Source organism: Chlamydotis macqueenii, chromosome 17 (assembly GCF_036417535.1).
Source record: "Chlamydotis macqueenii isolate bChlMac1 chromosome 17, bChlMac1.mat, whole genome shotgun sequence".
Lineage (NCBI taxonomy): Eukaryota > Metazoa > Chordata > Aves > Otidiformes > Otididae > Chlamydotis > Chlamydotis macqueenii.
In genome coordinates, this window is record NC_141572.1 from 4,685,783 (window position 1) to 4,701,618 (window position 15,836).

Consider the following 15,836-nt stretch of genomic DNA (forward strand, 5'->3'; position numbering starts at 1 on the left):
GGCATGGTACAGCTGATAAATTGAAGTAGAGGGAACAGCTAATATGTATTTTAATAAGCAATGAGTCCAAAGTGTGTATCTAATGAATTCTAATGGTATCCTGTTTTTCTTAAATTTGTCTTATAAAGGCAGAAGTGAACTTTGACCGTGATATTCTAGACAGAATTTATTATATTTTGATTATTACTTTTTTAATTTATGATCCTCTTCAGGAAAAATTATTAGATTTAGATGCAAATAGATCTTCATCATCTGCCTACTGAAAGCAGCTGTAAAGCTCACATGGACTTCAGAGTTAAAATTCATGTGTGGTCCTGCCCACACAGAGCCTCTACTCCAGGGAGTAATCTAGATGCTTCTTGATCAAATTACTGGTATATCTTACTTTGGTCAGTGTTCTGACCCCAAGAGATTTTACACAGGCCTGGATGCTAAACTGGGAGATCGTCATTATAATCCAGTAAGAGGGGCTCCAAACTATGAAGTGGCAGTGGGATTTGAGGGTGCTCTGCAAAAACCTCCCAGGGAAGGGAGGATGTGGCAGTGTAGAGGGACCACGGTGTGGAGCTGGTCACCGGTGGCTGGTGCAGAGATGCACAGGGGAGCAGGAGCAGCCAGCCAGGTGTGGAGAGCGTGGAGGGGTCTGCCTGGGGACCGCCGGCTGTGGGGCAGCTCGTGAAGTCTCTAGGTTAGCTGGGACCAAGCATGGAGGACCTACCTGCAGTGACACTGTGTTCTCGGGGGAGTGCTGGGTATAAGCCTTTTTATTTCTCTTCTGTTTGATCTAGTTGCTTTGAGTTTTCTGTGCTTAATAAGTTACATATTTGAGGTTTATTGTGATGAAGTCTGGCTTTATTTGAGTTACAAAGGCTTTTGGTCTTCTTTAGGGAGCTCATTATGAAGAAAAATTGTAGGCAGTGGATGTTGAAGCTCTGACTGACCCATGAGCTTATTATACATGGATTTTTTTTTTTTTTTTTTTAAAAAAAGAAGTGGTCACAGCATGAGCTCTCCCTCCTCATTATGCAGGGGTTACAGGAACTGGAATTTCCTGCCAGCATAGAGAATGATCCTGTCTCTTCGGGCATACACACTCTGAGCAATTCATGCTTTATGTTCCCTCTCTCCAGAGATGCCAGGGCATCGTGATTTTCCTTCCAGTGGGAAGATCTGGACAGAGCTCCTTCAAAAACCTTGCAAGTCAATCCTTTAGTAAATGAATCCTGAGCAAACATCAACATTTAATTTTCCCTCTGTGGGTGGAATGTGAGAACAAGAGCGATGAAAGCTGAGAAAGAAATGAATTTCATTCTTCAAACAGTATTGTTTGCAGGGCTGTGGGGTGTTTTGCACTCTGTCTCCCTGCCTGGTACAGTTTAGCTGGGAAACACAAGCCGGCTGGCTGAGGACCGTGTACGAGGATGCCAAGATCTATAGGGCCCCTTCTATGGTGTGAACTCCTTGATGATTAATTTACTATAGGGGTTATCTCTTGGAGTCTGTTAGCTCCCATCATCCTTTTTTATCCAGCATGGAGTGTTGGACCGCTCAGCTAGGATGGCAGGTTTGCTTTACACTGGTTTTGTTATGGAAGTGTTTTATGTTCTGTTCTACAATCAGGTTGCCCTTTGGATTATTTCACCCCTCCCTGCTCCTTATCCAAATTCAATAAACAACTTCAAGTTGTTCTGTCTTGGTATTTAGCAAAGATAAATGATTTGGGACACAGAACTCTCCCAGTTCAACTGGCTGTCCAGAATAAAATTATAAACACATGAGATAAGATTAATAAAAGCACCAGACTGCTGAGTGGATATTCCCATTACTGTACACAAGCTAGACAACATCCTCCTCCACTGGTTTCCTAATTTGATAAATGCCTTGAGCTGATTTAAAAGTGTGTAGGTTATTTTTAATCATGGTAGCACAGCCATCTGTATTGTATCTGATGAAGTTCTGTGATAGAGCAAATTGATTTATTTTATCTTCTTACAAGTTATACTAAGCTTTATGTTATAAATAAGCTGGTTTGAAGTACATGATGTCATTGAGCGTGAAAGTCTCTAGATAAATTTGTACTTAAAGAGTTTGTGCTTTCTGTGTGAATTTAAATTGGTGCAGAATGTTATATCTCTTTTCTGCTTCTGTCTTGTGGACTGCAAGCTCTCTGGGGTCAAGTCTGTCTTTATAGTTGTGTTTGTATGAAATACACAAAGGGCCCACATCCAAGACTGGTGCTGTCATATGTTACAGTGATAAAAAATAAGAGCAATCAACAAAAGCAGAACCACACATTTGATGGCAGGATTTTCAGAAGCACTGCGAGGAACCATGTGCTTAAATCCTACCATTTGTTGTTCAGAAATACATGGAATCAATGGGGAGCTCATTTCACTTGAGGTATGAACAGTCCTGGCTATAGCAGGGTGAGCCTTGTGCCATGGGAAGTCTGAACTGAGGTCAGATTTCAGATCTCTGCTTTAATTTCTGGTCCAGGAGGTGAGCGGGGCTGTTGGTGGCACAAACCCCACACTTCTTCCCCTCGCCTTGCTCTGAGGTTCCTGAGGGCTTGGTGAAAGTCCATGGGAAAGGCGCCCATAGCAGTAAGAAGAGAGAATTAATCAAATGCTGGGAAGAATATAATAAATCCTGTCTTAGTTGACTGGTTACAGAACCAGTAAAAGTGGTGGCTTAAATAAGGTAGGACTTCTAAAAGAGGTGCACTAGAATTGCTGTCCCTGTGTTTAAGGATAGTTTTTGAGAGATGTTGAAGACAGGATGTTGCCTAATGAGTACCATGTATGGTGCAGATTTCGCTGTAATTAAAAAGAAAATGAGCAGTGCTTTAATTGAGATCTGAAGATTAAAAGTTAAAAGCTCAGTATCCTCTATCACTTATTGTCAGATAGGAATTACATTGCATGTGTGTAACAAACCATTGAATTTTAAAAATGGAACCATAAAAAAGCTGCTGTAATTTAAAAGCAGCCAATTTACTAGGAGTACAGTTTGCAGCTCTGTCACTTGCTAATCAGTCTGTTAAACATAATAGCCATTCTTGTCAGGAGGCAGTTAATCATGTTGTGAATGCACTTATCAGCGTGTGTTAGAAATACAATACAAGACTTTCCGACAGAGGAATGGATGCAATTACTGCAATCAGTATACATTTAGCTACTGTCTTATCATACCGTGTTTTGCTTTCCATTTCTTTTTTTTTTCTTTTTTTTTTGTTTTAAGTAGTCCAGCAGCGACAGATTTTTCTCTTAGAAAAATACAAAGGACACACTTGAAAGTGTTGTTAAGCTCAGCAGAGCTGCTCAAATGCAACCTGTCGCTCTGAGTGAGAGACGGCTGCTGGCTGACTGAACCCTTCCTGGACCCAGCAGCGTTGGAAGCTGCTGTCGCTGAGCGTTGTGGTGATGGTTTTCAAGGCCTTTGAGCATTTTCACTGACGGGAACGTGGCTGCGGAGGCATGCGTTAGGTGGTGGGGAGCTGAACTTGCTGCATGTGAATTAGACTAAAGGAGTTCAGCATATAGATGAGCTCTTCCTTTTTTTTTTTTTTTTTTTTGTGCTGTGCTTCTCTACATCTAAATCAATAGCAATGAGAGATCTCAAAGTTTTTGAAAGGGGATATTGAAAAAGCATGAAAGCTAATTGCTTCCAGCATGACTACTCACCAGCAATGGCTGTAAATACAGCTGTCTCAAAGAATGCCGGGACTCGACAAAATCTAAGGATTTCAGTTTTCCAGGGCTGCGCATATTCTTGTCCGGGGAGGAAGGGAATGGGGAAGGGGGCAGGAAGAGGAAAGAGATCTGAAATCCTGAAAAGATTCAAAGAAGAGAGGAATAGAAGTAGGATGATTTTGTAAATTCTGCTTTACATTAACCCTTAATGTTAGGGATATTTTATGTAGCTTAGTGTGACTTGCAGTGCTTGCAGGAACCTGACTTCTTTTTCTAGAAATCCTTTTGTCTGACTCTTCATGACAGCTGGTAGTTTTGCTTAGGTAATATTTTTAGTTGTAATGAGGAAAATGAAAAAGCAAAACAGTCCCCAAATTGTGTAACTATTACAGTGGGTAATGAGGGAGTCAATACAACATCATATCCACCGCACCAGTATTTTTGTACCTGTTCCGTTCTGGTCATGCATTGCTCAGGCAAACAGAAAATGTGGGAAGGGCTCAGTGGGATGTCCTTAGCAGTGACTCTTCCCAGTGGTGCAGGTGTCTGCTCTGCCTCACGCTGGTGAGCAGCTCAACTGGGATGCTCAGCCCCACTCCAGCCTTCATTGCTGTGGCAATTCACTGAAATGAAGTCCCGGGGGGACTGGGTGACTTTTTATCATACAAAGAGGGGAGTGAGGAAGGCGGGATGCAACACCCCTTCTCCCCTTTCCATTTCTAATTATTCCTTTTCACAGCCTAAATGAATTAACCTCACTTATTACTCACTTGTGCCTGAACTCATTTATTCATGGTATGACCTTAGCTCTGAGCAATATCCCCGCAGCCCCCCATTAGCTGTCACTGTATTTGAATTCATCATGTGTTGGGAAGTCATTGTCTTGCAAGTGTGACAAAGTGGCGATTACCCTTTGGAAGGTGACCTAGAGACGTTAGGTGATGACGGTTGTGTTGACCTTACTTTCATGCCATTAGAAAGTAATTGTGGAATGATTTTTAAAAAGAGAAATATTAAATTCACCCTTCTGCTTTTTTATTATTTGGAGTAATCTTTGCACTTCTAGGGAAATTTGGATTCACTTTTAGGACGAAAATAGGCTTTTAATGGAGTGACGTTATAACTGCTTGTTTCTCTCTTGCTTTTAGTTTTGTTGCGAAGATCAAGACTTAAAGCTGATCTTAACTAGCAAAGGGTGGAGGTACATAGAATTACTGCAGATGGCTGTTTCTGTTCATACACTGAATGCAGACCCTGAGCCACCCTATGTTTGCTCAGCTGGACGATTTAATCTTGTTTATTAATTAAAACATGGGAAACTGATGTTTATATGCCAGTTTTGCTTTCATGTTTTTACTGTCTGTTCAGTGAGTCTCAACAGTGAGAGGAAAATCTTAGCTCTTGTTAAAAACATGATTATCAGCCTATAAAATAAAACAATTTTATGCACACCATGTGTCTCTCGGGTAAGTGAGGTGAGAGGAGAGGTCCTCTTTGTGGTTTGTATTACTGTTAATGGGCTACACTGATTCCTACCTTAACTTCTTTGAGGATGTTGTCATGACCATTTCTTTCTTAGCAGAAGTGTGAATTAGCCACTGGGACACCCTACCCATTATCTCTCCATCTAAGAGTACATTAGATTCAAAGAAATCTAAGTCTAATTAATTAGATGCTTAGTCTTGTTTAAATCTGAAGAGAACATAGGAGGAATAAAATAATTGTTGCCCGTGTTCCTATTTTGATTTGCTCATTAATTATTTCATGCAAGTGGTATTACAGTAGCATCTACAGCAGACTCATGAGTTCAGTGCACTCTTAGCAAGCTTTAGAAATAAAAAAACCCCATCTGTTTTTAAATTTTTGATTGTCCTTAGTAGCTGTTTGGCATTCTTATTTACTCGTTTACACTGTCTGCCCATGAAGCAAAGGTTTAAGTTCAAAAGGTGGTGAATTAGGCTCTTTAAATCCTCAAGAGGAGAGCACCATTTCTCACTGTTTTCATGTATCATCCAGCACTTTAGTATATTCATGTCACAGTCTGCAGCTTGTCTCCCCTTTCTTTTCATTCATAAATTCAGCGTGTGGGGAGTTTGCCTCTTTACATCCCCTCTGGTTGATTTTTCTCCCCAAGGAGATCCAGCTGTCAGCCTCAATTTTAATTCTGAAATCAAATTAGCAACTGGATTCTGGTAACTTTCTCCTAGGCCTAGTTGTGTTTTTCTTTTCTGATGCACTTGGTGTATACAAAAGAGTCTGATCACTTAATGCTAGTGCCAGGCATATAAAAATCATGAAGTGTTTAAAATGCCAAGGAAACATGCTTTGGAAATGTAGTTTGAGCCATCAGGGTGCATCCAGGCCATTTACCCAAGCTCTTACGTCTTTCTAGGAAGATTAGGAAGCTAATTGTATGAGTTCAGGAGCTGTCACGTAGAGTCACTCTTCCTGAGACTCACAATAAATTTGGAAGAGTGTACAGGTAAATTTAACTGTTGCACGTCTTCCATTTCATAGTTGGCTTGGGAAGAGCAAGACTCTGAATGGAGCATCTTCAGCTGGTAGCCAGTAACCTACTGTAGAGGTAGTGGAGCAGCTGAATTGAAGAATGGTCTTTTTCTTCTGCTTAATTACCTACAGGAAACTCATTTCTTTGGCTGCTATGTGGTGCCATTATAGACAGGCCCAGAGTCTGCCCCATTGCATTGCAATGTGTCACCAAGGATTTCCAGCAGGTAACTTTTAGGGTGTATTCCCTGTCTCCACCATTGAGTCTCTGGATGCCGCTGACCGTTGGCTCTGTTTTCTCTGAGGTCAAGTGAAATATTTGCTGCACTGACTTTACATGCAGCTTGCCTGAAGATACCCACGCCTTGGGTTATTCAGCTGCAGCGCTGGCCATGGTAAAGAAGTGCCTCCCAGGGTTGTATTCTTCTTTTAAAGGTCTTTTGAGAGTCTGTGCAAGGAAGGTCTTTGTGTGTGGATTCCTGCATTGCAAAGAGGTTCTTATATCACTGAATTAATTATCTTGAATTTTGGGTTGTTGGTACTTTAAAAATCCATCTCTGCTTTATAATATATTTCAACTGCTTGCACAGCAATGTTGAAAATACACCATATGATTATGGTTAAAGAGTAATTATAAGCACCATTTGGACTGTTGATATGTATTAACTGGTTAGAATTCAGCATAAATATTTCATCATAGAATTATTCTTATTTTTTAAACAACAATAGCTCCCTCTGTATGTGCATCCAACATCAGCTAAACCCTGGCCCCAATTTCCTCCTGGATGTGTTTGTTATATTCCCCAGCAAGATGATTTCTCCTGGCAGAGAAGCTTTATTTTAAGAAATACACAGCACAGCAATAAAGGGGTTCTAAATAGTAGTCAGAAAAATATTCCAGTGCAATCAAAATGCTTTTTTAAATCCCAAAAGAATGCGTGTTATTTCAAAAGGGGAGAGTCACGACAAAGGAACAAGTGAAGTCCCAGTGCCTAGTAATACGTGTTACTGATGGAGCAGACCAATTACACCCATACTGAATTTGGTCCTAAAAGCTCTGTTTTATTAAAGGCTAACTAAAATAGTATCTAAGGACTCTTTTACCAGAAGAATTTCTGTACACTGTCACAAGGGTGGAAGCAAATAAAAATAATTGAAGCAATTGTCTCAGTTGTCTCCAGGGTTGTCATGATGATGTTGATAAAATCAAATAAAGTGGAAGTTATTGCAAGTTGTTAGTGAGCAGCACAGTTGTGCATTGGCAGTGGAAGAAGCTGAAGAGCTTAAAAGGTTTGCTCATTATCTAGATTTATTGTTTTCAGTTGCGGGAAAACGTTGGCTAAGCAAAATAACATGAATAATATCTAGTCTTGGTGGTGTGTTTTCAACAAAAATATTTTCTTCTTGCTTTTTATGGCTTTTACTCGATTATTAAAAAGTGCTGTGTCAATCCATACATTATTAACAGATTTAGCAGCTTGGTTTTATCCTCTGTAGCCATTTACATTGCCCATGCGTCTGTGAAGAGCATGAATTTTTATGGCAGTGAGAGAAAAACAAGATCAGGCACCAAGAAATGTTTTGAAAAAGCTTGTAATTGGTCTAAAATAAACTGGACAATAGAGCAAGTTCTCTGTTAGACAACAGAGCAAATTGTAAGGTGTGATTTTGAAATGCATCATGAGAAGAAACCAAGCAAACTTTTTCCATCCCTGTGGATTTACTTGCAACCTGCCATCCATCCTGTCTTGGTTCAAAGTTTGGGACTTCTGCCTTGCGATTGTGTGCTGTGGCATGGAAGAAGAGTGAGCAGGGCTTTTTTCAAGCATTTGTGCCTGCCTTGCACCCCTAGCTGTCCCATTTTCCGTAGCAAAAGAAAAAACCTCTGGGGGCTACACAATAAGGGGCAGTGGCACTGTGTCATCTCAATGTTTTCACATGGATGAAGAAGGTTGCAGAAATACTCAGGATGCACAGGTAGTTTGCCCTGACTTCTAGCCATGTTCATCTCAACACTCCACAGGGATACCTGCACTTATTTATGCAGGGCTCCAGCCAGGCCCATTTCCCGTGCTCCTCAGGATGAGGCCCTTTCTCAACAAACTACTCTGGGAGAACAGGGTGGGTAGGCTCATTCCAAGGTTGTATACTGCTTTAAGTCCTACAGCCTAAAGAAAATTATATGTGCTGGGAGAAAAGGGGTTAGGCTAGTAGCCTTTAACATCCATCATCATCATCATCAAGTCAAACTTTGTATGTAACACAAGGTGTAGCCCTTTCACCTCAGTAAGTTGTTCTCTAGTAGGATCTGTGCTTAAGGATGTTGTAGCTGCTGGAAGATGTCCTGGCTTAAAGGCTTTAGCTGCTGCAAGTTCCTGTTACCCAGTGCCTGCATTCAGGAAGGCGGCACTTAATGAAGTATAAGGGCTGACGGTATGCAAATATTTGTAATTCAGAAACTGGAGGCTGCTCCGTTGGTAGGTATTTGCTCTCATTTTCTTCATCTTGGGCTGCTGGGATCTTAATTTCTTTAGGGGGACCATGTCAGGGCCTTTAATCTGGATCTTTTCCCCAAGAGGTCCTGGCCTCTTGCTGCTTCATTTGACTTCAGCAGGAAATTAAGGTCTTGAGCATTTCCAATCAGTTATCGAAAAGCCTCCTCTTGTAAGTGTTTGCTCTTCAGTAAATCGTACTTATGAAATTAATCCTCTTGAGATCAAAGGAGTGAGACCTGTATTACAGAAATATTTTATAAACTAATGTACCTTGCTTATGTAATCCTGTTCTCATTCAATTTGGTGACAATTTGTCAGAGAGAGTAAGAGTTGACCATTATTAACCTTGAAAAGATTCTCAAGCAACATGATACCAGACATTTTATTATTTTCAATTACCTAGTGTTTGCTCAATTTTTTTTAGAGGTTTGTTTACCCTGCTGTGGGCCTCATAAACAGATTGCCATTTATTGAAAACATTCTTTTCTGAATGAATGAAACTCGTGATTTCCTGTAATAGCCAACTGCACTAACAGAAGGGTCTGACTTTTATCAACTAAATTGTTGATGAACTGGTGATGTGAGCCAGCAAACCCTCCATGCACCGGTGGCATGCCCAGCTGAATGCACTGCAAAGTGCCCTGTGCTGTCACCCCTCACTGTGGCATTCTGCACATTTGATTCTCCCTAAAAATACATAGGGCAGGCTCTTCAGTATGGTTAGCAATGTCAATCTTTCTTAATAGCTAATAAAAGGCATTTGTTTATTTAAGGTAACTAGTAACTATTTAGAATGTCACTGCTGTCACAATCAATCACTGTGTATCATGCCAGTACTTAATTCAATAATTCCATGTTTGGTTTAGTCAAAAATTAGGAATAAATGAAATTAAGTAATATGTCAATGATAGGTGATTTGTGGTACTTATTAAACCCTCTAACATTAGAGCTATGGTGGGACAAACCATTCTGTGATTCTGTGACCTTCACAGTAATCTATTATTTTGTGAAAAAAAAAGCCTGTCCAATTCCATATAAATACTTAATAAGGTAATAAAAGTAGGGAAACAAAATCTGTTATTGGATTTTTTTTTTTTTTAGATTCAGCTTTAAAATATATATAGATTTGCTACTGTGTGTGTACACTGGCACATTGAGGAGGAAAATCAGTGGGAACACACGTGACCAAGTAAGGGGATGGGGAGCCCTCCAGCGCCGCGGGAGCTCTCCGAGGTGCTGAGGAGCGCTGGGGACCCGCGCCTCCTTTTCCCAGCCTGCGGTTTGTTCCACCCAGAGCGTTTTTAACTGGGGAGAGGTTCTGCCTCTGGGTGGCGGGCTCAGTCCTTTATGGCTTGATGGACATCCTGAGGAAGTACTTCGGGTTCAACTTGGCAAACCGAGCAAGGGAGTCTGGCTCTGAATGCTTGCAGCCTGCCCACCTGGCTGTGTCCGTTGCAGGACATTGCTCCAGTTCTGGGACTTAGCAACATTTTCCTGTCCTAATTCTTCTTGTTCTGGAGTTGCTTGGAGCTACACTTGGCTTTATTTGGCATGGGTTTTCCATTCTGTGCTAAAACTCTGTACGTGTGGATCGCAACCATGCCTACTACCTGCTGTGTGCATGCAGAATGAAGACTGTATACATTAGAAAGCTTGACTGGGCTGTTGGGGACCTGGTTTGAATGCGTTAGATACATACAAAGCTAGACAACATGAAATTGTGCAGAAATCTCAAAGTTTTAGGGGTTCCTCTAGCACCTAGCAGAGACAGTATTGTGAAAGTACACAAACAGGATTATAAATTGCAATTTGAAGAAGAGGGCTTACTTACTGGAGTTTGTGAGAGGAAGTAAATCCAAGCCCATGGTTTCTTTTTCTCCTCTCACCAGAAAGAAAAATGTGTAATGAATGTCTCATGTCTGAAACACTGGGCTGGATTCATCAAAGGGAGTTAGTAATTACCAAATTGAGAGAATCATGAAGCGCTTTTCTAAATTTGAAAGGCTCATCAAGAATAGATCAGGAGCAGGCAAAATTAATAGTTATGAACTCATTTCCATAGAAATGGACTTATTAGCAAGCATGCCAGCTGCCTAAAATTATAAGGTCTTTTCCTTGTGCTTGCAGGAAATAATCTTTTTTTTTTATAAAAGTAGTTTTGACTTTTTATTTTTTATTGCTCCTCTAAACTAGAGTTTGGCAAAATCCTTCTAAACCAGGAAAAGACTTCACTGGACAATAGAAATATTTAACTAAAAAGAGAAGAAAGATGTGGAAAGGAGAAATGATTTATAGTCCTTGGATTCCATCAGACTCTTCCCAATAGTGCAAACTTATTTAAGAGAAAAATGGAGTAAGTCTCAAGAAAAAGCTTTATAGGATAAAGTTTGGTTTAGGGGGATTTAATGGCTGATACCAGCATGAGTTAGTTGTCTTCTCTGCTAGTGGATCTTCCCACTAGTAGCGTTTTGTCTTCACAAGGTGGTTGCAGATTGACAGTGACTACAAAAACCAACGTGTTGGCCACCAGCTACAAATCAGACTAAAAGCTGAAGATTTGCCATGGCAGAGTGGAATGACTCCTTTTAAAAAGGGTTATAGTGTAATGCTGCGTAGCCAGGAGAGAAATTTAGATACAGGTGTTGCGATGTGGATTTATCAGCTAATGGAGCTGACATAAGTAAATGCTAACCTTTAAGGTCTTGATTATGGTTTAATTTATCTCTGGTTTTACTTTAGCAACCTCCATCAATTTCAGTGGAAAAAGGCTGTGGTCTCCCACATGGTATTATAGAGGATGGTTAATAAATTGCAAGAATTATGACTGCGGTACCAATCTTCCTGCTAGGAAAGAAGTCCCTGGAGGATAAGTGATGCAGCGGCCAGTAGGAAGGCACTAGTCTGAGCAAGAAAGAAATTAACTTTTCAGGTTTTATCGTGGGTTCATTTTAGTTGTAACCTGGAAAGAGACTTAGGACAAAACCAGTGGATTAATCCGTGGGGTATTCTGTCTCCCAGATACTGTAACACTTGGCATTGCTTAAGGGCTGATTCTTTATCCTACAGAGGTAAAAAGGGAGACTATAATTTTAGAGAAAATTCATTGACCTGCTGTTCTGAAGGTAACTGGAAAGTTGGTGGTGAATAAAGGAGTCCAGAAAACTGAATTACTTTGCTAAAGCTACACGCTCAGTGGAGAAACTCTGTACGTGAAAGATGATTAGATACAGTAAGTCCATCTCTCTCAGCAGAAGTCCAAATGAAAATAAGTGGATCCTTCTTTAATCAGTATTAATAGGTCATGCTACGTGATTTGGTTCTGAGACAAAGCAGAAAACATTTGACAAGCCACATTGTTATTTTCAGGTGATGATAAGGATTCTCTTTGGAACTGGGACCTAGGAAGTCCTGGGTCCTGGGAGGCCTAGGAAGTCAGCTGTGCTTTAGTTCATACGTTAATATTGGGTAGATCTGAGGAAGGTTTATGTATGTGAGTTGCTGCCCTTTCCTAGATGCACAGAGACTCATTTCTAATCCAGCAGTCTACCTTTAAATGAAACTTAAGGCTTTTATAGCTGTACCGCCATGCTAAGGATGCAGTGAAGGTCTTTGCATTTTTACAGGCACAAGAGTAATTTTACTCCCTGGCAATTACTTTGGCTTGTTATAGGCAAGACACACACATACTTTTCTTAGGGAGATCTGAGTCCCGGTCTGTCTTAAAAATATAAAACCACTATTACTGTTACTTTTTGGATGTGTAAAAAGTAAAATGGGAAAGGAATAATTGAAGGCATGATGGACTGAGCTCAAAGAAGTGCCAGTCAGTGAGATGTGGAATGGATTTATCAGTGCAGACTAACACGACATATTAAATTTAACTGGTGAATCTAAAGAAAAACCCTCCATCAGTGGTTTTGTTCCTAATTTGAAACCACTCATGGTTGTTTTTCTGAGTGGCAACTATTGACTTGAACAGATTGAACTTAAATTGCAGATCTAAACATACAATGACAGGCCCAGTATCTAGATCCATAGTTTGTGTAAAGCTCATCTCTAAATTTTATTTCTGTGTTTTCAGCAAATTAATTTTATGTAATTTAGGTAAAACAAACTGCCAGAAGTGATACGCAGAAGACTATGAAGTTGAATACTCCATCACGGTGCCAGCAGTGGATATGTTTTTAACAGAAATGGTTTAATTACATCCCTAGAATTGTGTAATAATAGTCTTAAAAGGTTTTTGCTGATTGTCTGGTTGGCCACCCAAAAGATGCCTTAATAGCATCTAGTTTTGCCTGGAGGGTGGATATTATCTTCTGTCAGCATGGCAAATATTTATCCTCCAGGCATTGAAGCATATGTTTGTGTTGTTTGTTGTCAGAAAGAAAACATGAAAATCAATAATTCCGGTTCAGATTTTTTTCCTTTACAATGCTTCTTCAAAAACATATGGGAAAAGTAGATTCTGCCTCTGTGCAGCTGGGAAGAGGAAAAGGATGTTTTAAGTCTCTGTTCTGTGTAGCAGCAGTCTTTCTGTGAACACAGCTCTCGGAGTCACTACTTTAGGGTAAGGACATACAAGTAATGCACCTTAGGGGGGGGCAGAGGGTGAAATTACAGCGGGCAGGTCATTAGCAAAGGGTGCCTGCACGCGCGGGACACATCCCTGGATCGGGAACAAGCTGTCTCATACTCACCATAAGAGCACATTCCAGTCGTTACAGAATGGCTTAATGTGCTGCAAATTCAGATTTTAACCCATTTTATGAGCACGTAACCTGAAACTTCAGTCATATTGGTAACATTGGTTGTCTCTTCAAATATGATTAAGCAGTTGGGTGTTGCGTCAGGTCAGCTGCCTTTCCATCTCACCTCTGTGTGTTGTAAGCTGCATCAGGTCTCCACACTGCAGGTGCCTGTCTGGAACACTGGGGCAGGAACTTGTCTGCTGCTTTGTAAAGTACTGGAGGTTTTGTGAAAGTGAAGCGCTGGATGAGCAAAGGTCTATTTTCCAAATAGTTCCCTGCAGCTGAGTGCTGTTGGTTAAACCTTAGTGTCTGTTTTCTTCTCTGCAACATGGAGTTAAGATCTGTCTTTCTTACCTGAGGATTAATTATTAATATTTACATAGTGTTGGACCACAGGAGAGTGCTAAGTGTTGCTGTTAACAAAAGAAGCAGAAGTAATTTTTAAATACAGTTCCGAATGCTGTGCATTTACATCCATTTCTTTACCTTTAAACTTTTGTTTTCAGATGAAAAATCTGTAATGATCACCATATAATTACAAGTCTGCACCACTGATGAGAAGAATGTTTTCATGAATTGAAAATAAGGATAATCTACCCTCATTTTTTTTTTGTCATGTATAATTTCTGCAAGTCCATTTTTTCACTGAGATAAATACAAGTTTGGATTTAAAAGACCTTCCTCCCCAGCTAAAAGCTCATTTCTGATATAGCGTGAGGAATGGCCAAGTGTTCTGTTGTTTCAGAGCATCAGTAGTGTAGCAACAAAATATAAAAATGCCATGTTAAATAATATAGCAACATCTGTGCAATGCAGTTCCCAGAGTTTGGGGCTTATTTTGTAAGTTCATTGTGATTACAGAGAATGAATGCCTGAGTTTAACGGGAAAAATGCCGCAATTTCTGGAAATTAAAAGACATAGTGTCACCTTATCTATAAAGTATAGCTGTTGCCCAGTGTGTAGATTGATTTAGGTTTCTGTCAATGTCTTCCATTCTGCTTGCATTCAATGGTAAATTTTATGGTGAATAGAAAAGAGAAATAAAAAAAATTTTTAATGAATGTCCTACTGGTGTTGTGGGCATTTTTTTTTTTTTTCCAGAGCAAATATGTCCTCCTATGAGATCCTGCAGATGGACTTTGAGATTGACAACACTAGCAGCCTGGCAGGGGCCCAGCAAATTACCTGGCAGGTGGAATACCCTCGAGATGACTCCGTGAGTGAACTGGTGGTCTCCGAGATCTTTGTCAGCCGAACAATGTTTGTGGGAATTGTTCCTCTTGCGATGGTAAGAACTTGCTGCTGCTTCTTTTTGCTAAATGTTTCCGTTGATTCTCATTAGTATTCAAGGGAATGTGAGCCATTTTATTATATGCTACTTCCTATGCACCTGCTGCAAGTGATTTAAATGCAAAAAATACATTTCAATAATATTTTATTTACCTGATATGCCATAATGGCTCCTCGGAAACCATTTGAATCTTTTGTGAAAATCCTTTACTGTTTGTGGATTATTGGCCTGGTACATGGTAATAGCTCCTTTGGAGCCATTGTCTTTTGGTGTATTAATGCGACTGCCATGCATGTGCTCTAAGGGTAAATGTTGCAATTAGTTGGGACATTTTGAATGAAATAAATTAGCATGCATGTGTGGGAAACTTCATTGCTAAACCAAACAACTGGACTGTTTTCTGCTTTGCCTTTCCCCAAAGAGCCACACAGTCTAGTGAGCTGCAAAGTGTCAATTTAATAAAAGGTCCGTTTTGAGTTATAGACAAAGGACAAAATACTTTCTGAAGATGTGGGTGTCAGCCATATTTTCTAGGCAGGGTTTAAGGAGTACGTGTGCAGAAAGCTTAAAGCTGATGATTTGTTTTAAAAATGCAAATATCTCCTTCTAAAATCAAATTAACCTTTTCTAGGAGGGACCTTTGGCCTACGTTTGGGCCTGATGGACATTTTAGTACTAGAACTTTAAGCTTATAAATGACCAGTGATTTTAGTGGGGATATTCTAGTGTAAAACTAGAGAGACAGACAAAGAGCCTGGATGTTAAACCAGTTCCCTCAGAAACACTCTGGTAATTTTTGTTTATTTTGTCATGAACATTTGTCCTTCCTTTTGCAGTTGATCTGTGCTAGTTTTCTTTCTAGTACACCATAAACCCAACAAGTATTGTATTTTCCTCTACATGACCACTAGCTTCTCCTACTAGGACATAAGCAAGGAAAGATGCTTGTAAAGGTAAACAAGATCCTCAATAATTTTAATTTCCAATTCCTACTACCAAGGCTACACTTACCAGGCAGTCCAGTGATAGAAGAGAAATTATATGTGGAAAAGTCAGTAGAGAATTTTCTTCTAGTGCTTTTTTTTTTTCCTGAAGCAT

The 15,836-nt window shown here is 40.0% G+C and overlaps 1 protein-coding gene across 1 annotated transcript in view; it reads left to right on the forward strand.

Moving 5' to 3' along the window:
• The window catches only part of TMEM132B (transmembrane protein 132B), a 246,649-nt gene that overhangs the window by 155,364 nt on the left and 75,449 nt on the right, over nt 1-15,836 (forward strand). Inside the window, exon 4 of the mRNA XM_086761697.1 lies at nt 14,549-14,735. Coding sequence (XP_086617823.1) covers nt 14,549-14,735 — 187 coding nt within the window. The remainder of the gene's footprint in view (nt 1-14,548; nt 14,736-15,836) is intronic.